This window comes from Delphinus delphis, chromosome 3 (genome assembly GCF_949987515.2).
Source record: "Delphinus delphis chromosome 3, mDelDel1.2, whole genome shotgun sequence".
Lineage (NCBI taxonomy): Eukaryota > Metazoa > Chordata > Mammalia > Artiodactyla > Delphinidae > Delphinus > Delphinus delphis.
The window spans coordinates 98,006,937-98,033,834 of NC_082685.1; the positions used below are offsets into that span (position 1 = coordinate 98,006,937).

The 26,898-nt window shown below is 40.0% G+C and overlaps 2 protein-coding genes across 4 annotated transcripts in view; both read left to right on the forward strand.

Moving 5' to 3' along the window:
- The window catches only part of ARB2A (ARB2 cotranscriptional regulator A), a 425,303-nt gene that overhangs the window by 308,398 nt on the left and 90,007 nt on the right, over positions 1-26,898 (forward strand). The gene's annotated exons all lie outside the window — the stretch shown is intronic.
- On the forward strand, positions 7,844-8,836 carry POU5F2 (POU domain class 5, transcription factor 2). The gene has a single exon (XM_060006992.1). The coding sequence runs from the start codon at positions 7,888-7,890 to the stop codon at positions 8,767-8,769; it is 882 nt and encodes a 293-aa protein (XP_059862975.1). The 5' UTR covers positions 7,844-7,887; the 3' UTR covers positions 8,770-8,836.

Sequence of the window (26,898 nt, forward strand, 5' to 3'; positions counted from 1 at the left end):
TGGGTGGAGCTGTGTCTTGATGTTGATATGGATACCTCGGGAGAGCTCACACTGATTAATATTTCCTGGGCCCAGGAGTTCTCTGGTGGTCCAGCATCCTGGGCTCAGTGCTCCCACCCCAGAGGCCCAGGCCCGACCCCTGGTCAGGGAGCCAAGAGCCTGCAAGCTGCACAGTGCAGCCAGAGGGACAAAAAAAGAAAACAAAACAAACAGACAAACAAAACCCAAGACAAATAGCAAAAGCAAAAACAAAGAGCAGCAACAACACAACACACACACACAGAAAAAAAAGAGAACAAACAAACAAAAGAATTCAAAAATGAGGGGCTTCCCTGGTGGTACAGTGGTTAAGAATCCACCTGCCAATGCAGGGCACATGGGTTCGAGCCCTGGTCCAGGAAGATCCCATGTGCTGCGGAGCAACTAAGCCTGTGCGCCACAACTACTGAGCCCACATGCCACAACTACTGAAGACCGTGTGCCTAGAGCCTGTGCTCTGCAACAAGAGAAGACACCACAGTGAGAAGCCCGTGCACCGCAGCAAAGAGTAGCCCCCGCTCGCTGCAACTAGAGAAAGCCCACATGCAGCAACAAAGACCCAACGCAGCCAAAAATAAATAAATAAAAATAATTAGAAAATGAGAACAGTCAGTGAGGAGTAAACTAACAAAAACAAAAAATGTAAAATAAAAACCAAAGCAAACAATAAACCAGAAAGTGAAGAAAACGTAAAATATACACATAAAAACAATAAAAAAGAATAAAATAAAAAACAAAGACCAAAAACAAGAAAAAAACACAAAACAACAAAAATAAAGTAAAAATAGAAAAATAAAAAATATATATATTAAGAAAAGAAGGGCTTCCCTGGTGGCGCAGTGGTTGAGAGTCTGCCTGCCGATGCAGGGGACATGGGTTCGTGCCCCGGTCCAGGAAGATCCCACATGCCACGGAGCGGCTAGGCCCGTGAGCCATGGCTGCTGAGCCTGCGCGTCCGGAGCCTGTGCTCCGCAACGGGAGAGGCCACAACAGTGAGAGGCCTGCGTACCGCAAAAAAATACAAAAGAAAAAATAAAAAGGTTAAAAAATAATAAAAGCAACAACACCAACAAGTGAACAAAATGAAACAAACCCCAAAAAATAATAATTGTAATAAGAATATTTTCCTCGGGCCTGCTCTGTCAGTGTCCTTGCTCCCCCAGTGAACCAGAGCCAGTCCCGACTTCCCCTGGAGGCCTTCCAGTACTTCTAGGTTGGTCTCTGGACCTGCTGTGGGCTCTGTGGGGCCAGCTCAGACCCTGACCTGACCTAACTCCCCCATGTTCTTGCCCCCAGAGTCCACTGCTGTGAAGGCCAGACCAGTCTCAGCTGTGGGAACACTCATTGTCCATTCAGGTATTCCACAGATGTGGGATTTACCAAGCCGATCTTGGGGATTTAATCCATGGCCTGTGCAGCTGCACAGAAAGATTTCCATTCCTCTTCCTCAGTCGCACCACCCCTGGGGCTCAGCTTTGCTTTTGACCCCGCATCCGCCTGTGCGCCATCCTTAGGCATCTGTTCCTTGCCCAGCTGAGGGAGCAAAAGCCGTGGCTGCTTGGGGCTAGGGTGGGGTCCAGAGGGCACAGTTGGGGTGTGTGTGAGTTGCCTGCAGCAGCAGGGACCAGCAAGCCATTGCAACGGACTGTGGCATGCTCGCTGTGCCAGGAGTACCACCCAGAGACCGTGGAGGCAGGAGCTGGCATGCGGGGGCAGGGGCAGCTCCCCACCACTCACCACTCAACAATGATGCCTCACTTTCCAGGCAGACGACGCTTCCCCTAGGGGCATTTGGAGCCATGCATCCCCTGACACCCGTCCCCTCTGCTGTTCTGCGCAGCCAACAGAGCTCCTCTCCCTGATCTGCTCTCCCAACCCCACACTTTAGCATTCAGCCCCTGCCAGCATCAGTACACTCCCGTCCCAGGCAGGGGAGCCCAGGGCTGATTCCCAAGGAGGCTTTGGGATGGGTGGCGCTCAGGCCCCTGGAGCCCACGTGGGCGTAGGAGACCCTGGCCCGAGGGGCAGGCAAGCCCACTCAGATGGGAGCCCCTCCCAGTGCCTGTGGAGGCAGAAGAAGCCAGCAGGTGGGGAGAGGGGTTGTAATGGTGGCCCCGCCCCTTGCGTGCCACTCAACAATGACTCCTTGCTTCTATGGTGTCCCGCACTTTTCCCGCAGACTTTCCTGGTTGTGTAGCTCCTTACTCCTGTCCCTCCGGGCTGTCTTTTCACAGCCAACAGCTGTCCCCTCCTGGGTCCACACTCCAAATCCCACCTTCCAGCACCAAGCCCCACCCTCCACAACTGGGAACTCAGGACTCAGGCTGGAATGCGCAGAGCTGCGGTGTTGACCACTTGTGTAGTTCTTACCTTGTCCTGCCTTCAGAAACTGTCTGCTGCATTCTCCTCTGATCCCCCAAAGGTCCTTTTCTGTCGCAGCTAATTTCCCCACCGAGAGGGAGTTTTTCTGAGTGCAGGGACCTCCTCTCACCTTCAGCTTCCCGCCAGGGGTGCTGATCCCTGTTTTGCTTCCTTTTCTTTTTTTCTTCTTTCTTTCCTCCTACAGGTTATGAAGGGATTTTTCTTGTCCTTTTAGGTGTCCGAAGTCTTCCGCTAATGTTCAGCAGGTGCTCTGTGAGAATTGTTCCATTTGTAGATGTATTCTTGATGTATATGTGAGGAGAGACGAATTCCGTGTCCTTCTATTCTGCCATCTTGAGTCCCCCCGCTCACTTTGCTTTATATAGTTTTCTACTTGAAAATCCACCCAGAGAATGGACAGTTTAATCATTTCAGTGTATTTTGAGGTAGTTTCAGTGAACTAAATTGTTGTGGTGTGTGGTGTTAACTCTCTCACTGTGAGGTGGGGGCATCTTTCCTTACTGGACAGTTATCACCGTTCTCCTGGGTTTCTCACTTTACTTCCTAAACCCAGAGAGGGACTTCCCAGTAACTGATCTCTGGATCTTGTCTCCTGCCTTTGCTTTTTGTCTCCTTGACTAGTGTGGTTCTTGGGGACCTATACCTGCCCTTCTGGTGACAGTGCCTTTACACACTGATGCCTGGTCAATGCTCAGTTACTAGGATACATGTAGAGTGGGAAAAACTATAAAATTGGCACCATCTAGCGGGCCTGGCCCTCTCTGCCTGACTTGTACATTATTCTTAGATCTTCTCTGTTGATCTAATTACATTCAAAAAGTATTTTTTCGAGCCTCCGACAGAGAAATGAAACTCCTCACATAGTCCTGAGCAAAGCTGTGTCCTCCATCTGGGGCATGAGCAGCTTTGGGAGAGATGCATTTGGAGAGATGAGGAAGCAGGGATCACCTTCCTGGTTAACGAGATAACTCATCAATAGGATGATGTAAATCAAAACCAGATCTCCCTCTCATCCAGGTGCTTTTATGCACTTACCATCCTCAGACTACTGTGCATAGCTCAGGCATTAGCACATTGTTTGGCACATAAGTACAGAATAAATGGTATCTGTGATGTCTGTTCAGAGACATTTCCGTACCTCCTGGGTCGGAGCCATGACATGAAACTCCAGCCGGCTTTATAAAGCAGACAATGTATCTGAATGGAAAGACACTAAGTTCAGAGAGGACGGAGATCACTGTAGTCCTGAGTGTATTGGCCAAGCTTTTCAAAGAGATGAAACTTGAACCAAGACCCACAAGGACATTTATCATGAACTTTGCCTCCACTGTTTTCTGCTTCTTACCATTAGTGATCTTGGCAGTTATTTTTGACATCTTAGATTAGAAGCTACTTAAGGAGAGCTTAATTTCACAAATCCTGATGCTTTGTGTATTTCAGCTTAAAACTTAACTTTCTCTTAATTCCAAAGATCCTAATAATAGAAAACCGTTAACTTCTCTTTGGGCAACTGTAGCTGTCCTGCTCTCCTGACAGCTTCTCTTCTCCTCCATTTAGGTTATAAATACATAGGGCCTGGGACCATGTGTTTCTTATCCTTACTTCATAATTCCCTATGGATAAGACTGGCCTGATTCTTACATTGTAATCTAATCACTTACTAAGGGGTCTCAGGGTTTGTTGAAGGTGATGGATTAGCCTCTCAAGCGCCCCAGCCCAAACAGGGCTGGTTGTCTTGGGCATTCCCATCACCTGCCTTCCCTCATCCCTATTTCTGTTCCAACCAAATATGCTCCTGGTTTTTTCCCCCGATCACCCCATTTCTATAGCACATTAAATATACTTTTAAGGAGGTGTCAAGACTTCTCTTAAGAATATGGGTTTTTATTCACAATAACACATATACATAAACCAGGAGATAGGCACAGTGGCAGATGAGATCCGACCAAGTACAGAGACAACATTAAGAGAGTATCCAAGTTAATTTAAAACCCATCAAGTTCATATACCCTTACTTTTTAATTTAGTAAATGTTTTAAGCTACTGTGTTTTATCTCAGTTAATATAATGAAGCTTTCCTCACTTTTTCCAATTCACTAAAAACATTTTTACTTACCTATTTTTTTTAGACAACTTATGAAGCATTTCTCTGTGGTTTTCTTTTGCAAATGGGCTGGTTTCACTATGTGGGCCTTAACTTATATAATTGTTGTCTCTTATTCTCTTTGTGATCCACCTTTCATTGTGTTTAGCAGGCGCTGGTTGCTTTGTAATATTGAAAAAACAGCATGTAGGTATACTTGGAAAGAATAGATAGCAGTGAAATTTTGTATATTGCAAACTGTTTTTCATAGACTGTCATCTTAAAACATAACCCAAGGCAAATGCGGAAGTCTTTTCACCATTAATGCTGCAGAGATTCATTTATTTAACATTAAACAGATATCTCTTGACTTCCCACTTTGTGCCAAGTATAGTTCCAAGTGCTGAGAATCTAGCAGTAAGCCAGACAGACAAGGACCTTGCTCTTTACAAGCATACATTCTAGCCAGGTTTGCAGTGGAGATGCAGGCATTCAACAAATAAGCAAGTACACAGCCTGTAGAGATGGCAGCGATTTCTTGATTCTTTTTCCCTCTACCATGGCTTCAAGGCCATTTCTACAACCTTATTTTCTATAGTGTTGAGTTGAATTTAGTCTCATAGTACTACTACCCCCATCTACATAAGGGCCTGTTCTAGTACAGGAGAGAAAGTACGGAGAGGCACCTGGTAGGGTCAAGTTTCTCATTGTTAAACTGAAACTAAATGTACTTCACTCTCAGGACTGTAGAGGTGAGGATTCATTCACTCATTCAGCAAACATTTATTGAGCAGTGTATCACTCAGGGTTCTATTATGTTCCAGGCTATATAACATCTACATGCATGCCCTTAAGTACCTAGCTGGAAAGACAAAGACATAAAATAAATAATTACTGATAAATGGTACAGTAAAAACATATATCAAGTACAAGGAGGGGGCCGCAAAAGCATTAATTAACTCTGCCTGGGGGAAGGTCTCACCATAAAGTGTCCTCTAAACTGTGACTTAAAGGTAACTGGAAATACAACACACTTCATTTACTCAGGAAGGTTTACTGAGCCAAGCACAGTTGCGGGCCCTGTAGACACAGCGGTGAACTAGGCAAAATCCCTGCTCTCTTGGCAGCACAGAGACAAACAATAAACAGAGAGATAAATAATTATATATTAGGTGGCAGTACCTATTAATATAAAAAAAAAGAGTAGGTTAATAAAGGGAACAGAGAGTGACAAGGGTTGCTGTTTTAGAAAGAGTGGTCAGGGAAAGCTTCTCTGTCGAAGTGACATTTGAGCAGAATCTTGAATGATATGAGAGAATGAGACCAACAAGCAGGGGAAGCTGTTTCTGATAGAAGGAGCAGCATGAAGAAAAGCATAATAGCCACGAAAATTGTGGCATCTTTATTACAAAGTGAAGTATTCCCACTGAGCATGGATGGAGTAAGCTGGGGGTGCAGAGAGCTTGGGGAAGTGTGGTAGACGAGGCTGGGAAAGGAAGGAAGAGGGGGCCAGATGGTGAAAAACACTGTGTTCCATACTCAGGATTTGGAATGCCCACCTTGTTGATTGGGGAAAGAGGGGCTAGATTTTGAAAAAATTTAAGAGAAAAATGACATGGTTAGATTTTTTTTTCATTCGGTTGGGTTTGGTTAGGTTTGTTTTGTTTTGGTTTGGTTTGGTTTGGGGAAAATTACCTCTAGCACAGGTATGAAAGATAAACTTGAAAGGAGACACAGAAGAAACCAATTGTAAGGTTATTATGATAATGCAAGTGAGAAATTATTTGGCCTAAATTAAAACAGTAAGATGAGGCTAGAGAGGAGATCGTAGAGCTCAGCTGTTTTAGGAGACCCACAACGGAAGATTTGGTGCCCTGCGGAGCATGGGAAAGGTCAGGAACAATTCCTGCGTTTCAGTTTGGGTGACTGAGTGGGTGATAATGCCGTCAACCAGCTCAGGGAGCCCTAGAGGAGCAGCGGGCTTAGAAATGCATATAATGAATTTGATTTGGGGCAATGGGAAATACAGACTGGAAATTAAAAGAAAAGTCAAGGCTGAAATACAGATTTGACTGTTACCAGCGTTTCATGGAATTTAAAACAGAGGCGCAAGAAGAGTAGTCAGCATTGTCAGATACTGCAGAGAAGTTTAATAAGATGAAGACTTTTAAAAGGCTGTCAGATTTGACAGTTGGAAGATTACCAATGACTTCATCAAGAGCAATTTCAGTAGATGTGGGTAGAGTAGAGCCTCATCATGGTTGAGTTGGAGAGTGAAAGGGCAAGAGGCTGGGATTATCCAGCCAGGATCGCTGTCCTCTCTTCTTTCCTAAAGCTCCTCCTTGGAAGCTTTGAACCTGAGGTCTGATCTTCTCTTCCCCTTCCCTCCTTAGCTTTCTCCACCCAGGGCCTAGGACTGGTTACCCGAGCTGGGGACATGATGGAGGGACAAATATTCTAAGATCCTTGGGTCTCTGATGGGAGAGGTGTCAGGGATAGAGGAGCCTGATGTTGGTGAGTAAGGTATTGCAAGGAGTGTCCTCCGTAGGGAACAGCAGGTAGGGCCAGTCCAGAGACCTGTCTCCAGAGGGGAGAAAGATGAAACACATAGGCCTCTGTTGTATGTGGAAACTCTGGACCAGGAAGCTGAGGTAGGATGGGGAGCAAAGGACTTGAAGGACTGGTGGGGCAAACATGGAATTAGTCAGGAAACTTGGCCCCAGTGAGAGTGGAATCTGACGGAGTGCAGGGGTGAGGGACAGAATCTGACAGTAAACTGATGCTAACTAGAAATTCAGGCAGGGATGCTTAGGTTTCCTAGGGCACAGGAACTGAAGATGTGCAGGTGGAAAGACGTTGGCAGTACTTGTGACCATGAAGATAGCAGTGAGGGGACAGTTAATGAATTAAGGGGTAGCATAAAGAAAAAAAACCTGGCATAGAGATATTTAACAAATATTTGTGAAGCCTGAAGCGGTCATTCACATTTCGTGGAGAAAAGAGATTAGATACCAGAGTTCAGAAGAGCTGAAAGGAAACACCTAGGTTCCCTTCAGGGAGAAGATGGACTCAGTGACTAAGGGATCCCAGACAGCTTGGAGCTGCAAAGCCCAAGAGAGACACTTGCACTTCGGAAGGAGTTGGAAGCAAAGTTCAGGGTAGGGGAGCCCCTCCCTTAACCCTGGGGACCAGGCAGTTATCAGTAGGATCTACCAGATTTCCCCCGCCAGCTCCCATACACACCCTCGGCCTCAGTTTCTCCCGCCTGCACTGCCACCTCAGCCCACTGGGGGGCGGGGCTCGAGGGCGAGGCTGGTGGCTGTTCCGAAGCCTCGAGAGCCATCCGTTCCTACCAGACTCCCTGCTCTGAGCGGTCTTACCCCATGGCCGGACACAGCCCCTCAAACTTCCCCATGCCGGGCACTGGTGGGGACAGGCCCGCAGGGCCAGTGCCGGTGCGGGTTGACACTCCAATGGAGTTGAGCGCCCAGGCGGCCCCCGGCAGGCTGATGGTCCGGCCAGAGGTCAGGCCGGGGATGTGCCCAGACCCTGAGGTGTGGGCACTGTCCCCAGGTCCCCCGCCGTGCGAATTCCAGGATGGGATGATGCCTTCCCGGCCCCGGGTCGGAGCTGGAGAGGTGAGCGCTTGGTTCCCAAGACCCTCTGAGGTCGCCTTCCCCGGGCCCTGCATCGTCCTGCAGTGCATCCCGACGCTGGCGCTGCCAGAAGACGTCTCTGCCGTACAGGAGATGGAGCAGTTGGCCAAGGAGCTGAGGCAGAAGAGGATGACCCTGGGGTACTCTCAGGCCGACGTGGGGTTGCTCATGGGGGCTCTTTTTGGAAGGACGCTGAGCCAGACGACCATCTGGTGCTTCGAGGCCCAGCAGTTGAGCCTCACCAACATGTGGAAGCTGCGACTGCTGCTGAAGATGTGGCTGGAGCAAGTGGACATGGAGAACCTTCTGGGCTTATGCAAAATGGAGACGATCCTGCAGCAGGCTGGGAAGCACAGACGGGCATACAGGGAGAGACACATCGGAAACAGCCTGGAGAAACTCTTCCTGCAGTGCCAGAAGCCCACACCCCAGCAGATCAGCTGCATCGCTGGGCAGCTCCAGCTGCAGAAGGACTTCATCCAAGTTTGGTTCCATAACTGGAGCAAGATGGGCAGTCGGCCAAGCAATGATTTCTCCCCACTGACGGAGGTGGGGACTGTCGGACCTCCTCTCCCAAGAGGACCAGTGTGCTTTCCCCTGACATCGTGACTCCATTTCTGTGTCCCCCATTATGGGGGACCCTACTTTACACCGTTGTACCCCTGCCCCTTTCACTGCGGGAGGAACCCTCCTCTCTGCCCCAGCCACCACCCTGAGCCTCCCCAGGCTTTCCAGCTGAGGCGCCTGCCTTTCTGGGGAGGGCCAACCCGGGGAAACGGGTCCCTGGGGTTCACTTAAAGGCTTTTAGCATTAAGTCCTCCATTAGTTGTCTAAAGAAGTTAAGAATACGTAAGGGAGAGGGATGGGAGCTGTTTAGGAAAATTTGGGGAGGGAGGTTGAAGTTTACTGCTGTGTTGTTTTTCCCTTTGTTTTTCCTTAGCATTGACTTTAAGGTACATTCCAAAACGTAGATGGTTTTGGATATTTTGTTTCTCTCTGTTTATTAATTGAAAAGTAATTGTGTCTCTTATTCCACGTGGTTATCAGTAAACATAGGGATATTCTTATGAACACAATACTGAGTGAAAAACTCAGGTCACAGAAGACTATGTCAGTGTATTATTTCTATCAAAACCAAGCAGAACTTTGTGTGAACACAGAGTCCAAGATAATCGTTGCCTCCAGGGGAAGGTTTGAGGATGGGACAGGAAAAGAGTACATAGAGCCTACCCAGAGCCCTTGTTGAAACACAAGAGTTTGCCGGTTCTCCCCCTTTTCTTGAAAGATGTGTTTTTTTCTAATTCACTTTTCAGCTCTGTTTGGTTTATTCCCTGGGAATTTCCCTTACTTTCTTTTGAGCTCAGAAATGCTTTGTAGAGGATATTTGTGATAGTTGATCCAACTATCCAACTCCCTGGTGGCTTTTGCAGTGGTGCATCTTAAATCACTTTTCCAATCTCTTCCATGAAATTGGTCTTTTCCAGTTCTCTACTTGTACATTGGTCAATATGGGTCATCGTATACTAAACAGAAGGCATTAATCCCTCTGTGTTTTCACACCTGTTGCCGTACACCTCCATGTAATATTTATGGTTTTATAATTCTGTCACCATATACTATACCTGAGTTTATGTATTCTTTTTGCTTACTAATCTTGTCCATTTTTTTCTCTACTTTTTTCCTTAATCAGTCGTACAAAGAATTTATCTACAGGTATTTTCAAATAACAAGTTTTTTATTTTTAATCCTATTTACTGTTTTTATTTCCTAATTATTTAATTTTAGGTTTATTTTTATTAATTGCTTTTTTCTAGTTTCTTCCAATATGTATTTCTTCCTCTCGTCAATGTCTGAAAGTAGAGCACTGTCAAGACACGTAGGTTAGTGAAAATGGAGCCAAACTACAAAAAACCAAGAGTATGTTGTCAGTGGTTAGCAGTGTCATATGTCAGAGATCAAATAACATAAATCAAGTAAGCTATATCATTTCATTAACAAAGATGTTACGGGTACATGTCTTAGAACAATTTCAGGGGAGGAGTTAGTAGAGGCAGGTTCCAAACAACAGTCCAAAGTCTTCATATTTGCCAGATTTTCCCCTACCTCAGTTAAAAACATAAATTCCAACCACTCACTCAATGAGATCTTTGCCATCATTCTGAAAATTTCTGTATCAAATGTTTCCTTTATCTTGTATTTCCTTTTGACAAGGCAGGTATTCTTAACCTGAAGATGCCAAACCTCTTTGAGGTATAAGCAGAATAGCGTGTTTGTACATATGTGCATTTTCTTCAAAGATGGTGATGGTAGCCTTCATCACATTTCAATGGGGACCATGACTGTGTAGATCTATGATTTTAGAATTTAAGCAACACCTTCCCATTGGCCATCTTACTTTTGAGAGTTTTCCCTTGAAAACTAATAGGTAATTCCTGGTTTTCTTCAAGTCTGTATTTTCTGGGTATCTCTAGCCAGTACAGTATAAAGGCCCTGAATCAGTTCTTACATAAGTCTTTCAAATTCAGACCAAATACTGTATTGATTATTGCCTTTATTGTTCTTATGCTTTTATCATTCCTTGGCACTTTAATTAGATTCTTATCATAAAGAACAATTTCTCCCTTCCCTAGAAGTTTTCCTACTTCTTGTCTAAGAAAACTTGAGGTGTTAGGAGATCCCTCCTTATTCCAAAACATTATCCTGCTCTTAAAATAGCATCTGTTTTCTATTATTTCATATTTTTAAAATGTGTGTAGTATACATCATTGTTTATTATACTAAAACTGTGTCATAAGGATTTATTTTTCAGAATAGCCACTTTTGTTTATGACTTTCTTCTAGAAATAGTCTTACTAAACAGTACTGATTCCCTTAGCAGAATCCATTTATAAATTCTTTTTAGGGTACAAAATTGTATTATCTATGTAGAACAATGTTTTTACAATGAAAACTACAATTCCATTCAAATAAAATCCTAGTGGAATATGGGAGTATTACTTGACAAAGTGATTCTAAACCGAAAGAATGAAACTTGGGGAAATATGGAAATTTTGAAGGTAAAGCGTTAGGGCCTTGTTGTACCAGATGTTATGAAACTACAATAATTTGAACACAGTGTTGTGGTCGTGATGAACAAAATAAAAGAAACAAGTATTTGGCTATTCCATCTGTGGTCATGTAAATTGGTACAACCTTCATGAAAGGCTGTTGGGTAATTCATATGAGAAGTTTTTAAAATGTGCTTTTCCTTTGGCCCATCATTTCAACTTTCAAATAATGTTTATAAGAAAATAATTGTTATATGTATGCAAAAATTTAGTGATAAGGGTGGTATCACAGCATTTTTTTTTAATTTTAACAACGAAAAGTTAAAAACAGTGTTCAACAAAGGGTTAAATAAATAAAAAGGAACACCATATAGGGTAAAAATTGACAAACAGTTCAGAAAAGATTGTTGAATGAGGCAAAACAATTTATTAAACTTTGTGATGTCATTTTTTAAGGAAAAAGGTATATTACAGGGAAAAAAATCTATAATAGGTATTACTGGTGATTTTTTTAAAAATTTGCTGTATGTATTATACAGTTTAAAAATTCAAGAAATATATCTAAACAAAGACTCCAGAAAATCTAGGATTCCTAAAAATATTCATTCTTCTAGTCTTTCTTGTCTCTAAATGGTAATTTCTCATTATAAAACAATATTTTAGAATAATAAATCTGGCCTTTTCATTTTTAGTCAAATTTGTAGTTTCTGTAAAAGAAAGGCAATTCTCTAAACGCAGGAGTATTGGGACATATCAGTTGGAAAGGCATTGCTAAAAATTAGGGTTTTTTTAATCAGATGTCCATTAATGTTAAAGAGCTGTAGTGCAGCTCAGTGAATGAAAATACCTGCCATGTGTCTGTTTTCCTGCACAACATGGTAATTTACAATTACAATTAGAGTGTTTATATACTTCAGTGTAGTTAACCTACATTTAGAATATAAGCCCAAATCATTTTCATGTTCCTGGATGTTTACTTTTCAATTTTAAAAAAGCATTTGAAAATATCAAAATCCTGGTTTTATCACGGTAGAATTCTCCCTACTTGTCATGTTTGAAGAAACTAAATGAATATAAATGAGATCTGTGGATTTTTAGATTTGAAGGGGGGTCAGTTCCTGTGATTACAGCCCCAGCCAATTGAAAGATGAACTGTTATGAAGTAAATCTACCCCAATACCCAGTAGAATCCTTAAAACAAGGCATTAGCATTATCGTGGTTACACCAGTGAAGAGAAACGTGACAAGAAGCTTTGGGAGACTGTATGGTTTTTACCTAAGGGGCTGCCTCCAGAAAAGAACCCAGCGGGTAGGTATGTTGGGCTGCTGCTCTGCCACCTCACTTTTTAGCTGTGAGCCTTGTGAATTCTCCTAACGGCAAAATCAGCTACTTTGGCACTGAACTTGCGTTTCTTAGGTTTCCTTCCCCCAGCTTCCAGCAAAATTCGAAATGCAAACCAACTTCACTTATCGCTATTGACTCTTGTACTGACTGCCTGCCAAAGACTATGGTCAGAAAAGGAAAAATTGAGGCCTTCCATTGATTTTTAAAATCAATGTTATCTTCTAAATCTGTACAACCTGTTTAACATACCATTTCTTCTTTGCCAAAGGAGTAACTCTATTGTTTAATAATTAGTCTTCCTTCTGGGATGCATGGTATAGGCCTTCTTTTAGAACTGGCCAGGGCAGTGTATAAGATGCATTAAGTTGAATTGTTGTCTTAGAATGGATGATAATGCTCCTGGAACAGCTGTAAAACTTTGGATATCATTGACTGAGTAGTGGGCAAATCTTAACATACACCTTTTTACTGAAAGAGAATTAGTTTCAATATATCACATATTAGTTTGCTAGGGCTGCCATAACAAAGTACTATAGCTTGGGTGGCTCAAAGAATAGAAATTTATTTTCTCACCGTTCTGGATGCTAGAAGTCTGAAATCAAGGTGTTGCAGAGTTGCTTCCTTCTGAGGGCTATCAGGGAAGGATCTCTGTTTCAGGCTCGTAAACAGCCTCCTTTTCCCTGTCTCTTGACATTGTCTCCCCGTGTACATATCTGTGTCCTAATTCCCTCCTCTTAGAAGGACACCAGTCAGTGGATTAGGGCTGCCCTACTGACCTCATTTTAACTTAGATCTCTGTAAAGATCCTGTCTCCAAATAAGGTCACATTTCGGGGTACTAGGGGTTAGGACTTCAACATATAAATTTTTGTGGGATAAAATTCAGCTCATAACACCAGCCTAATTAAAATTTAAGCTAGATTCAATTATTTGTTAATGTAGCTATTCAACAAATATTAATTGAGTACCTTATATAGCTGGTTGTGCCCTCGGTACTTAAGATGCAATGGTGACCAAAACAGGCTCATCCTGACCTTCAGGGTGCTTAAAGTATGCTGAGGTTTCCATGTTAAACAAATAAGCATGTGATGACAACTCATGATAAATATGATGGGGTGTCAGGTATCAGAAGTCTTCATTTAGCTTTAGAGTTATAGTCCTCCTGTTACATGAGTATTGCCTCTGATAACATCAGTTGTTAACAAATATTCTAAGCCAGAGGAAGTATGGCCCCATAGCCAAGGCATAGTTTGGAAGACAGGCTTTTCTGGGTTCAAATCTCAGCTCAGTAACCTACCATCTCTGTTACTTGAAATTACTTCTTTCAGCCTCAGTTTCTCATCTGCGAAATATGTCTAGCAATCCACAGGGTGAGAGAGTTGATAAACAGGTAAAATTAGGTTATATAAAAAGAAACCCCTAGGACTTCCCTTTTATGCAGTAGCCACCCAATAAGTTTTCTCTCCATTGTGTTTTCACTGTACCTTGTCTGGGCTTTATTTATAGCTCATAAATCGCTCTTTTGCATCCTAGGAAATTTCACACAGTGAAATTGTGCTCATCGATCGATAGCCAAAACTGAATAATGAAAGAACAGAAAAAGACAATAGTCTCAGTTGCTAGAAAACATACTATCTAACATTGGGAAATGACTTTTGGAATTGTAATAATTGGAAGACAATAAAAAGTTCGTTTCCTTAGCTGTCAAATAACAACTAGGTAAGGGAACAGATGATAAGGTTTTGATTTGAAGGATTTAGATAAAGACTTTCTGAAAACCCTTGTAATGTTATATAATTGAAAGGAATGATCTCTGAAGTTGTTTCTAACCTATAATAATTGTATGAGTCTCCATGAATAAGAACAAAACAATGTACCACAGATTGAATATGGAGGCCACAAGGATATAGAGTATGGGAATGGACAGAGGACATTGTTCCTCATACTGTGATTACCACTTAAACCTTTCCTTCCTGATCTCCTGCTGTGGTCGCAGTTGTCTCCCAAATGCAAGCCCAGTCCTGCCTTCATTCATACTATTTCTTCATTGAACTCTAGCTTTTCTGTCCAAAGCCTACTATATTAGTTTGCTAGGGCTGCCATAACAAAGTACCACAGATTGGATGGCTTAAGGAACAGAAATGTATTGGCTCACAGTTCTGGTGACTCCAAGCCCAAGATTAAGGTATGGGTAGGGTCGGTTCTTTCCAGGGCTGTGAGCGTAGGATATGTTCCAGGCCTCTCTCCTTGGCTTGTAGGTGGCTATCTTCTCTTTATTGTCTCTTTACATTGTCTCTCCTCTATACATTTTTCTGTGTTCAGCTTTCCCCCTTTTATAAGGACACAAGTCATATTGGATTAGAGCCTACCCTAATGACCTTATTTTAACTTGATTACCTTTGTAAAGACCCTATCTCCAAATGTCATATTCGAGGTACTGGGGTTTAGTACTTCAAGATATAAATTGGGGGGGAACCCAGTTCAACCTGTGACATCTACCACTCCTGATAGAAAATATAGGTGGGTGCTGTGGGGGGAGGGTGTAGGAACCCAGAGAGACTTGTTTATTTTTTCTTGCAAAGGAGTTAAATAAGAGGTGTGTGATGGAAAGGAAAGAGCATTAGCCGTGGAGCCAGGCAGCCCCAGATCTGCGTTCTGTCTCTAGGTCATTCACATAGGTAATATCACCAATCCAGGGTAACTCATCAGAAAATTTCAAGAAAAATAACATTTTTTCCCTCCCAACAAATGACTTTATGGGCTGAAGAATTACAGTAGCTACTTATTTCTATCTATTTTAGGAGCACAACAATTGTACTTTTATCAGTGAGATTGAATGGCATTATCTTAGGAAGAAAATTTTGTATATTTTGATAAAGATATGATTCTTACTTTCCCCAGAAAAATTGCTGTGTGAGCCTATTGAGAAAGCCCTGTCACTTTCTGCTAAGCATTGCCAGCCATTAATTTCTTCAAGCTAAAGTAACAGGACAGTCAAGTGACTTGCCTTTAATTTGTTGTGATTGTGTTATATTTATGAAAAGCAGAGCTAAAACAGCTGATAGCAAGTGTTTAGACACTGGTTGTTTTCATAAATGGTTTTAAGAGCATTGCTAAATCTAAGTAGACACTGAGTAAGTTTTCTCAGTATGTGAAATGTAAATCATTCTTTCTGTAATCATAAGTCATTAAATGCATGCAAATGTTATAAATGATTACCACATTTCAAACATATTTTTATGGTACCAGTCTGCTTGCTAAATATGTATTACCTTTGAGGTTTAAACTAAAGAGGTGGGAAAAGACTTACCATACAGGAATTTATTGTGTTGTTCTTTTCTCTCCTAAAAAGGCAATCATACCAACACCATAGGTAGAAAAGAATGTTTTTGCTTCTGTGTCACATCATTAAAGTAGTGAATCTAATGCCGTACATTTTTGTCTTCTGGGCCAAGAAATTTTAAGTAAAATACTAACAAAAATGTTATGCTTTTAAATGAGAAGTGAAAGAATCTTTATCCTTTTTATTGGAGTTTCCAGAAATGGCACACTCCATAAAAAAATTGTATCATTCTCATTTTTAAACGGAGTTTCTTTCATTAGTCAGTAAACAGTTTATTAGGTGAACATTCTCTGAGCACATATATACACCATGTGAATGTTTAGGAAACAGAAGGTGCTTGAATTTGTGAGATTTAAATATTTTCTCACAGTTGATCCAGTGATACTGCGGTAGAAATAAAACCACATGTAAATGAAATACCACTTTCTACTAAAAAGCACATATAAATTTTCTACCATTGTTTTAATGAGGACAACAATGATTCTATTTACTCAGTGGAACATCTTATAAATCATTAGCATGTTTACCTCCATATGCATTCTAAGACTTACCCATAAAACTCTACCTGTCCTAATCACAAATATGCATGTACATTAAATTATATTATCTGACTGCACATATTTTGTGCTGCTAATATTCTTGCAAATATTATTAAATTTTGAAAGTATAAATAAAGCAATGATTTGGTTTCTCACTTGCTCTTCTAAAACACATGTGCATGCACATACTAATACTCATATTTTAAATACATTATGTAAGATATGAGCTATGTAGATCAAAGGTGCTACACCAGAACATGGCAAGCAAAAGGAATAACACTCAGCATCCAGCTTTGGTCCATCTCCCAGAAATCTTTGCTGTGGCCCCAAACCAACTCCTGTTTTTCCTCCACTTCTACATCCTCACATTCTTATAAGTATAGGGTATAATAATTCTTATTATACCCTATACTTCCTTGGTGGTTAAATGTCTACTAAGCACCTGTTGAGGGCTAGGCACTAAAGATCAGAATTAGACAAGGTACACATAGGTTAAGTAGAGGAAAGGAGTGAGAAAAATCAAGGATCACCTCATCCATGGCCAGGGTTAGAGGAAAGGACAAAGGAACAACCCAGAGGAAGGAGCACATAACTCAGTGGGGGGTACCTGTCCCATTAAGAACAGGGACCACTGGAGCTAAGTAGGACTTGAAAGATAACTAGGAGTTGTTAAGTGGAGGATGTGAGAAGAGGGATGGGGGAGACCAAAAGTCAAGAATGGGAGAAAAAGTGAAAGGACTTGCTTTTGACTAGAAATCTAGGCTGTGATTAGTTGCTGCAATTGAGAGTTAAATGCAGTGGCTAAAATTCTGATAGCCATAGCAGAAAGTTACATAGTTCTCAGTACGTGAAGCTAATTACATGAATCTTTCAAAATGCATTGAGAAAAATATTTTCTCAACATTAAATTTAAAGATGAATATATCAATCTTAAGGAGACATTGAACAACGCAAGAGATAATCTCTTTAATTGTAGTGCCTCTGTTGATTTGGTGTTGTCATTTAAGACACACAATCATTCTTCAGGTGACTGGTTCTTATATTGACTTATAGAAAATAGCCTAAGTCTCAATACTAAGATCCAAGGTTCTGAAGGCCTTTCTTCCAGGAAATAAAATAATTTTGTACTGGCATAAAGCTTCCAGATGGTTTGCCTTTGTACTACTGATCAGCAAATCTAGAAAAATTAATGGTTGGTAGATCCACTGTCCTATTCTTCTCAAGAGTCATTGTCTCCACTAGGCTTTTGATACAAAGGTGTTAATCAGAACCTTTATGTTATTTGCAATATCGTAAGAAACACAGGGAAGAGTTTAACTGAAAAAACCATCAGACACCAGAGACAGTGTCTTAAGTTAGTGGCCTAGTTGCCTTTGTGCGCAAAAAAGAAAAAAAAAAATCTGATGAGAAACCTTGTTGTCTGTCATGGAGCATGGTCATTCTGTCCTTGCCCATGGCTCCAGATGCAAGAGAGTGCCTGGCATGATACCAGGGACAGAGATTAGTAAGTGTGCATAACAAGCAACTGACTAAGATAAATCATCAGTCCATCTGTGGGGTTTTTTTTTAATCTTTATTGGAGTATAATTGCTTTACAATGGTGTGTTAGTTTCTGCTTTATAACAAAGTGAATCAGCTATACATACACATATGTTCCCATATCTCTTTCCTCTTGCGTCTCCCTCCCTCCCACCCTCCCTATCCCACCCCTCTAGGTGGTCACAAAGCACTGAGCTGATCTCCCTGTGCTATGCAGCTGCTTCCCACTAGCTATCTATTTTACGTTTGGTGGTGTATATATGTCCATGCCACTCTCTTGCTTTGTCACAGCTTATCTGTGTTTTATCCTCATATAAAATAAAGATGACTGAAATATTCCTGTACAGAGTCACTCTGAGAACCAGAAAACAAACAAGCAAGCAAAAACTCTCATAAGAATTTTTGAGAAGTACTTAGCAAGGCATAAAGAGCAATGCAGTGCTTAATAATGCTTTTTTAAATAAAATTTAAGGCCTGTAGATCTTCAGTTGTTAAGTCCAGTGTTGCTTCCATCTGTGAATATTGAAATGCTTTAATATATATAGTAATTTTTACAAAACTTTCTAAAATGAGTCCTTAGCGCCAATGTAGATGTTGAACAAGATTAAATTTTTTTCCCAAATCATGCAAACTCACCAGTGTCAGAAGCCATCAATCAATACATAAGTCTTGACACCCTTGCTTTGTCCTTATATATACTGAGTGACACTTTTTAGCTTCTTTCAACAGACAAGTTTTGAAGACAGGCAAAAAATCTGTTAGGATCCAGCGTTGATAGATCTGTTTCTTATGAATTTAGGTCACTTCTGAAAATCCCCAAAGTATGTATAATGAAACAGTTGTTAGGTGAATAATTTTGAGAGGTCTGCTTGAGGTAGCAGACTCATGTTTGGGGCATTCCATTGGGCAATTGTCTTTTCAGACCCTTACCATCAACTGAGAAGAGCTAGAAGGCAGAGAGCCTAAAAACGTAAGGCTTCTAAAAGTTAACTATGTTGGGATTTGATAAGGATATTTAGAAAGTGGGAGATAAGTAATTATTTTGAGAACACAGACATTTTTATTGGAGTTCTTTATAACTCAACTTGAAGTGGAATATAGCTTGTACGAATCATAATGCCAGATGACAGTTATTTTCCAGTCAGTTCTTAAAGTGGTTTACATGTTATAGTTCAAGCAACATGAAAATTCGTTCTGGAAAAGCATTTGTTGTCCAAGGCTTTCTTAACCAAGAGAAATAGCTACACCTAGATCTCAATCGTTTATGAGTGAATTGTATATTCAGGGCATTATCTGCAACAAAACCATGGTCTTAGGCTAGCTTTCCCTTGTTTCCCAGTGCGTGCCACTTTTCCCCAATCCCAAACTCTTGTGTTCTCAGCAAATGCAAACTACTTTTAATTGTGCCTAGAAAAACATCAGGAGAATAAATTACTTCTCCTCTCCCACTGCCCTCCTCCCTTCATTATTTTAAAGTATTAGAAAACTCAATATGAATTACTTTGTTTTACCCTTTCAGTTACCTATAGCACTTATGTGGATAATCCAGAAACTTCTTGCCTTTAAACATGTATTAACACTCAAAAAAATGCTACTATTAAAATTTACTGTGTAGTAATTTTACAGATTCAAATGAATATATGAATTCAAATATGCACATGTGAGTATCAGTCTCACGTTTTATAGAAGTTGGAAAAAAAGAGTAGAATATTATCTGCCCTTTTCAATTACCGTGTTAGTACAGACTCTTTTCAAGTTACGTAAGTCCAGTTCAAGCTGCTTACCAAACAAACAAACAAAAACAAACAAAAAAGAAAACAAAACAAAAACAGTCATTTATTGATTAATGTAAATGGGAAATCCCAGGGTTAGATCTACTTCTGGTACTGCTAGATTCTGGGGCTCAAACTCTGTTACCAAGACTGTCCCTCCATCTCCTTCTCTACTTTTCTTTGCCTATTGGCCTCATTCTTTCTTGCTTGCAGACAGGGCTTTCTTCACATAGATAAGGAGGGTGGCTACAAGCAGTTGCAGCGTCTTCTGTTCAGCATTACCCCAGAGGAAAACCTCTAGCATCCAAATAAGAATCGTAGTGAAAACTCTGATCGGTCCTGCTGTGATGATCCCTGAACTCAGCACTGAAGCCAAAGAGATTGAGGAGTAGGACCAGACTGGCTGTGATTGACCAGCCTGGGCCAGCCATATCTATGATGGGGTTGGCACTGGGGCAGGACACTGTAACTGGTAGCCCCACAAAGGGCTATGTGAGTTGAAGAGTGCTTCCCCAAAGAAGGATTTTGGATATGTCCACTACAGTTGTCATTGTGTCAGTTTCTCTAGGTTCTTGGAAGATTTAATGTATGTGCCACAATCAGATGCTTATGTGATCTGATGCAGCGAGAAGAGAATATGTGGGATAACTAAATACACGAAGATTCTACATTTTGAACACTTGAACTGATCCATCAGCAGACTGTTATGCAAGTTTGTGATTCTGTAATAGTTTGCCCTGGGTCATTTTGCCGTTACTGATTCCTGTGTGCCACTATGCAGAGGGCCTAATTGCAGCGATATTCACCCCCGTCAATACTTTTGGGTCCTAGAGCAGCATTTACTCACCTATATCCTAAGATAACTTAATAGCATCTGTACCATAGGCCAGTTTTAATGTTTGAACATACACAGACAGGCCACTAGTTCTTCCTATTAATCCTGCTTTATCCATTGATACAACCAAATTAATCTTTTCAGGGGAGAGCTGCTGATATCTGGGGGTTATTTTTCCCAGTATTTAATTTCTCTCTTGGTCATACTTTCATTTGGTATTTACCTTCTAACACAGAATAATCTATTGTAGTAATCTGTTTTATAGAAATTTAGGGGGATTACTAGGGTTCTAGACTTCTGGAAAAATTGTCCCTCAACTCTCACAGATAAATATATTATGCTCTATTTTTTTAATTGCAGTGAAAAATAAAAATCTAGGATGTATTTTGTTATTCATAAATTATTTTTATATCCAATTGAAATAATATAGTTCTTGCAATCTGTTTGCTATCAATAGTAAATCAACAAATTAGACAAGCAAACTGAAATCACTAATGCATCAGTTGCTCTTCCTCTTCTTCTGTCCTCAGAGAAGATAGAAAATGTATGGTCAATGTCCTCTCAATGCTTTATATACAATAAAAGTATTTAATATAACCTAGTGACTATATTTCAAAATTAGATTACTCTCTCACACAAAAAATTGTATTCATTAAATATATTGATAGACCAGTCAGTTTATTATAAAATATTATATTTCATTGTGATTACAAGATGTAATTTTAACTACCTAAAGTTTAAATATATCTTGCAATCAGTGTGATAAGAAAGCATTGTGTCATAGCTTAATTGGCAGTGTTTTTTCTAGGTGGTACTTGGAGTAATGATGATTCTTAACATCAATGGCATTTTGGGTTTGATGACACACAGTACTCTAATTATGTGTCTTCATTTTCCCAAAGGGTTTCGTCTAAGTCAGAATTCTGTTGGTCAGCATCTTTTAAGAACACTAGGTTTGATATGAAGATTCCCTTTTGTAAAACTAAGTTTCTTTTTGTAACATTAATAGACACTCCCTAATGTGTCTATTGTATAAAATTGAAGTTTTGTTATTGTATTTTAACTCAGAGCACACTTAGATTAACAGCACTTCTCAGCCATCATTTTCACAGGTTTGGTTTTATTTTTTAATATGTATACACAAAAAGCACTGGTGTCCTTTAGCTATTGATAATTTATTTTTGACATTTACAAATAATTTTATATGTTTCATTCAAGGCAAAGACAACATGATATTGAGAACCTAACAACTGTTATATGTGAAACTATTTACATTAATCTCTATAACTCAGTTATGACTCTCTTGCTTTAAATCTCTTTGGTATGTTTCTGTTCTGATTTACTGCCTGGTTTAAAGATTAATGTCACAGGGTAATTTACTACAGCTTCACAGATGGTATTTGAATCTTTGTAAGTGGGCTTTGGAATCTGTGCACAATTCTATATGATGTTAGGTTAACATCAGTGTAAATGTTGAACTTGAAACAGTTCTAAAAGATCCTGATAGAAATTTCATTATCCCTTTCTAAATACTATAAATATTTAGGGGATTTCATGGGCTAAGTATTTTTACTTCACTAGTGTGGTTAAGGTATAACTAGCTCCTTATATTTGAAATCACCAGCCCCTATAAGTTGAAAATAAACATAAAACATAAATTACCTCATTTTAAACTATTCTAAAGTTCTAGTCACAGGAGAAGTTACTGTTCTTATTTTTACAGCTTCCTACATGAAATGCTTTATAGAATCCACAAACACACATTGCTTTTAGTGTGTTTCCTTTGATGTCTATAAAAGACCCATTCAAAGCTGGAGGTAAGTGCCCCTAATGCACACAGCAGAAGTTGGCTAAAGTTATTGGAAGCTGTTAGAGATAACCTTTCTCTACATGTCTTTTGAGGGAAGAACTGGTACCAACAATACCAGTTAAGCTGTAATTAGTATAACTAACAACTAATAAGAAAGAGCAGACTAGAGGTCATTCTTAAGAATTTAAAGGTATTATCAGGTTAGGGTTGTAGGGCATCCTATTCCCCAGCTTAATCTGCTGCCCTAGCTGGTGAGATTTGTTGAAGCCATCAGTGCCCTCTAACCCCGAGGTGTTGCTCTCTCATAATTTACTGGTCACATGCCAAGCTCTCTTTCCTGTCTAGTGAGATGACTTTGGGAATGGCAAATTCATTTTAAAGTTCTTGTTAAAAATGCCTGCAGATTTTCAACCTTGTAACGTAGTTAAGGATTACAGATTAATTTGCTTTAATGTTCTTGTCCTACAAGACTTAGACTACATTGAAACTGTCATTTTGCTACGTTACAGAATATGATTCGTTGAGACCATTTAACATGTATTATAAGGGAACGCTTAAAATCTAACTATTAAATCAGATGTTGTGTAACTGATTCTAATACATAACTGAATATTCCACTTTTTATGAGCCACTTCTTCAAACTTAATTGCTCACCGGTGGCTCTTGTTTATGTTTACAGTCAACTCTAATGCACTTAAAGGGTAAGAACTTAACAGAGGAATAACCTTTTGTTTTCATGAGGTGTAGTTAACCCCTCTCTTCTAGTATCTGGCTTTGGATCCTTCCGCATCTCATTACATGATACCGACACAAAAACAAGAGGAATGCCATAGAACTTTAATTGTTCTTTTCCTTTTCCCAGTAAAGTCATGCCTGTAAGATTGTTTCTGCACCTAGAGGTTTTTTTTTTTCTTTTAAAGCAATAAGCACTATGAAGAGTCAAAAGGAAACTTTCTCTTTCAACGTTTTTATGTTACTACCTAGGTCTCAGACTATCATTACTATCATATGTATTATAGATTTTTTTAAACTATAGGTTATTTATTACTCATGAAGTAAGCTGAGGCAGGCCCCAGTAACTAAACAAAGTTTTATTTATTTTTTTATTTTTTTGCGGTACGCGGGCCTCTCACTGTTGTGGCCTCTCCCGTTGCGGAGCACAGGCTCCGGACGCGCAGGCTCAGCGGCCATGGCTCACAGGCCCAGCCGCTCCGTGGCATGTGGGATCTTCCCGGACCGGGGCACGAACCCGTGTCCCCTGCATCGGCAGGCGGACTCTCAACCACTGCACCACCAGGGAAGCCCTAAACAAAGTTTTAAAGTGGGAAGCATCAAACCACATGAACCTAAAGAAAAGAAAATTTAAATTTCAAGTTATCATAGGTCACTGGACACAGAGACATCTAAAACTTAAGGAATACAGACTTAAAAATCATAGTTCTCATTTAAGTACCACAAGAAATAACTAGGATATATTCTTCCTTTGAGTCCTCCATCTCAGTGTTTTATGTACATATTACTGGTGGTTTGTGGATGAACTGTTTTTTTTTATTATAGTAGTTATTTGTTTATTCTAATGTATGTTAGCAAAAGATATGAATAACACATGAAGCCTTTTTAATGGATATTATTGCTTTGGACTAGGCAAATAGAAAAAGTGAATTGATGTAAAGAAAAATACTAGGTATTTTTGTAGTACTGGTAGTTTGTGAATATGGCAAAATGCATAGAAGTCTTACAAAAATGACTGGATTTAGGGACACGATACTCTGTCTAAACATGAAATTCCAATAATGTTTATTCTAGCCAAAAATTCACAAGATGCTCTTATCCCTTCATTTCTATCTATCTATTGGTCTTCATTTATTTAATGTACGTGTATGTATGGGTGTACTTAGCAGTTTCATGTTTTGTTTTCAAAATAAGCCAGCTTCTCTGGGCTTCAATCTTGGGTTAGATGATGCCTAAGGTTCCTTTGAGGCAGGGTTATCAGTCCTCAGCTGATAAATTCCTCAAGATTGGGAACCAAATACGTATAACTTGACCTAAGTCGTAGTTAGCATAGTGACAACCCCAAATCATCAATACATGTTCACCATCGATTGATTCACATGTTCTAAAGACAAATATAAGAATGTTTTTGCATATCCATGTGCTTGCCCCAAACTAACAAATAATTTTAATTGTCACATCAGTAATTTAAAACTTTTTCAAAATAGAGAGCAAACTGGTGCTACTTAAAGTTCACACAGACACCAGTCTTTTTTCATGCTAGGATTTCCTAAGCAGTGGCACCACGGACAGTATTGGAAAGTCTTATTTTTTTCCTCTTCCATACTATCTTACGATTAACTATGAGAGTAAGACATCAAAGCTGAACTGACTTCAAAGCCTGTAACACTTATGGTTTCCAGCTATTACTGTAACCAGCCGTTCTGCCCTAATAGCAATTCATCTTACAGAGCTGCCTTGCTAGGATCCACCCCTCTGCTTCCCGCCTTCCCCTTTTCCAAACCTGTCAAATTAAAAACTACCCTTTACACGAATCTCAAAGTTAAACCAGTCCAAAGAGTTAGCATATTGGCTTACTTTCAGGGTTTTACCACTAAAAAATAGACCATATTTATTTATTTATTCATTCACTTTTCCCAAAATTATGCCTTTTACCACAAGGCATTAGACTATGTTCACATTAAACATATATTGTTCTTCATTATGTTTATTTCAAAAGTATAATATACACATGTAGGTAAGATTGTGTATACGCCTGCCACTTTAGTTAGGTTCACAAAATAAAATATTAAAAGTTGAGTCCGGTACTTGGCCCTGTAAATCAATGAAGTTAAAAGGAATGAAGTCTAAAACATGGATTATCCATCATAAATGCATGAAATATAATTCTTGGAAGCACATGCTTTCTCTAGTGAAAATAATAATAATAAAGTTTTTATAGACATATAGTTTTCCAGCAATATAAAAGTTAAAATATTAGAGCTTCTCCTACACTCATAACCAAGTAGGTACTAAAATATTATGCAGGCTAGTTTCTTGAGAAGTGTAGAATTAGCATCAGCTGAAGATTTTCAATTTTTCTTTAAATGGCCCAGATAAAAATTTTAAATTATTTTCCTTGAATAATTTGGTAGAGTTGATGGTAGGTATTCAGTACCATGGGGTAGGAGGCAGGGGGAGCAACTCTCGAAATCTGGTAGATAGCATGCAGACCTTAAAGTGACGGCACCACAGGACTAACAGAAGACTTAATGATTTAGCTATTCTCAACCCCAAACCATATACGACATTCTGAATACTTATGACGGAAGCTTTAATTGTGGATTATGGGAATTAAATAAGCTCAATATAATGATTGTATTGTTTGGGAAATGGAATGGACTGCATTGTAAACTAACGAGCTTTCCATCCTTCGGAGCATTCAAGTAAAGGCTCAATGACCGCTTGTCAATAATTCGATAGAAGGAATTCTTACATTTGAGAGAGATTAAAGAATCTTTAATACCTATTTCAGTTCTAGAGTTCTTTGTTTCTAAAAATCAAAGGATATGAAGAAATAGAGTTGAAGTTTAAGTGATGGTAGTAGCATGCAGCTGTTGTCTTCAGTCCAGTAGTTAGATGGATTTTACAAAGTGTCATAAGCGGGTATCTCCAAGGGATTTGAAAAAGAAGGGGCGCATGGTGGTTTAAGTAGATAAGGGCAAACAACAAAATGATGCACCTCTCTTCTAGTGTTGAAGGTCGGGAGAGAGAGGAACCTAGTCTAAAATGCTCAGAAAAGAGGGCATAAGGAAAATGAAAAAGGGAGCTTTTTTAAAGACCGGGAACCCAAATGGATTTTCAGAGTGCTAAAAATAGAAACCAAAGGATCTTTGTATCTGCATTCCTTAAAGGAAGGGAACAAAAAAGGTAGGAAAATGAGAAGTTAAAATTTTGACTTCAATTCTGTTTGAAGAGCATAATAATTGCAGGGGACTAAAAAAAGCACAACGTGGGTATGGAAAGATCAGAGTCACTAACCAATATGTTGCTCTGGGCCAGTTACTGAATTTCTCAGGATCTCTCATTGTTTCAAATATTAGGCAGGTAGATGATTTTCATGATCTTATCCAGCTCTGAGATTCCTCTTAGTGCCTTAATTAAGGCTGAATTAAGTACGCTCTCCATAGCCCAAGAATTCCAACAGACCAAATGTTTCAGTTTGCAACGCCGGGTGTATTCTGGCCTATAGATAATAGATAGCAGGGAGAAAACTCGGGATAATTTTGTAACGATTCCGACATTTTGAGGTGTATAAAAGTTATGAAGTAATCTCCTGTGTGGGCAGATAAGAAGTGAAGATACCAGCGACACGGGAGAAATGAAGTAGTGCTAGAAAAAGTGCAGTTGGACCCCTCCTTTTGAGTATAAAGAGATGATTGGCGGTCTAAAGAAGACATCCCAGAGAGACCTGGCAGTGTTGCCTCAAGAACAGAGAACAGGCGGTTACGTCAGAAG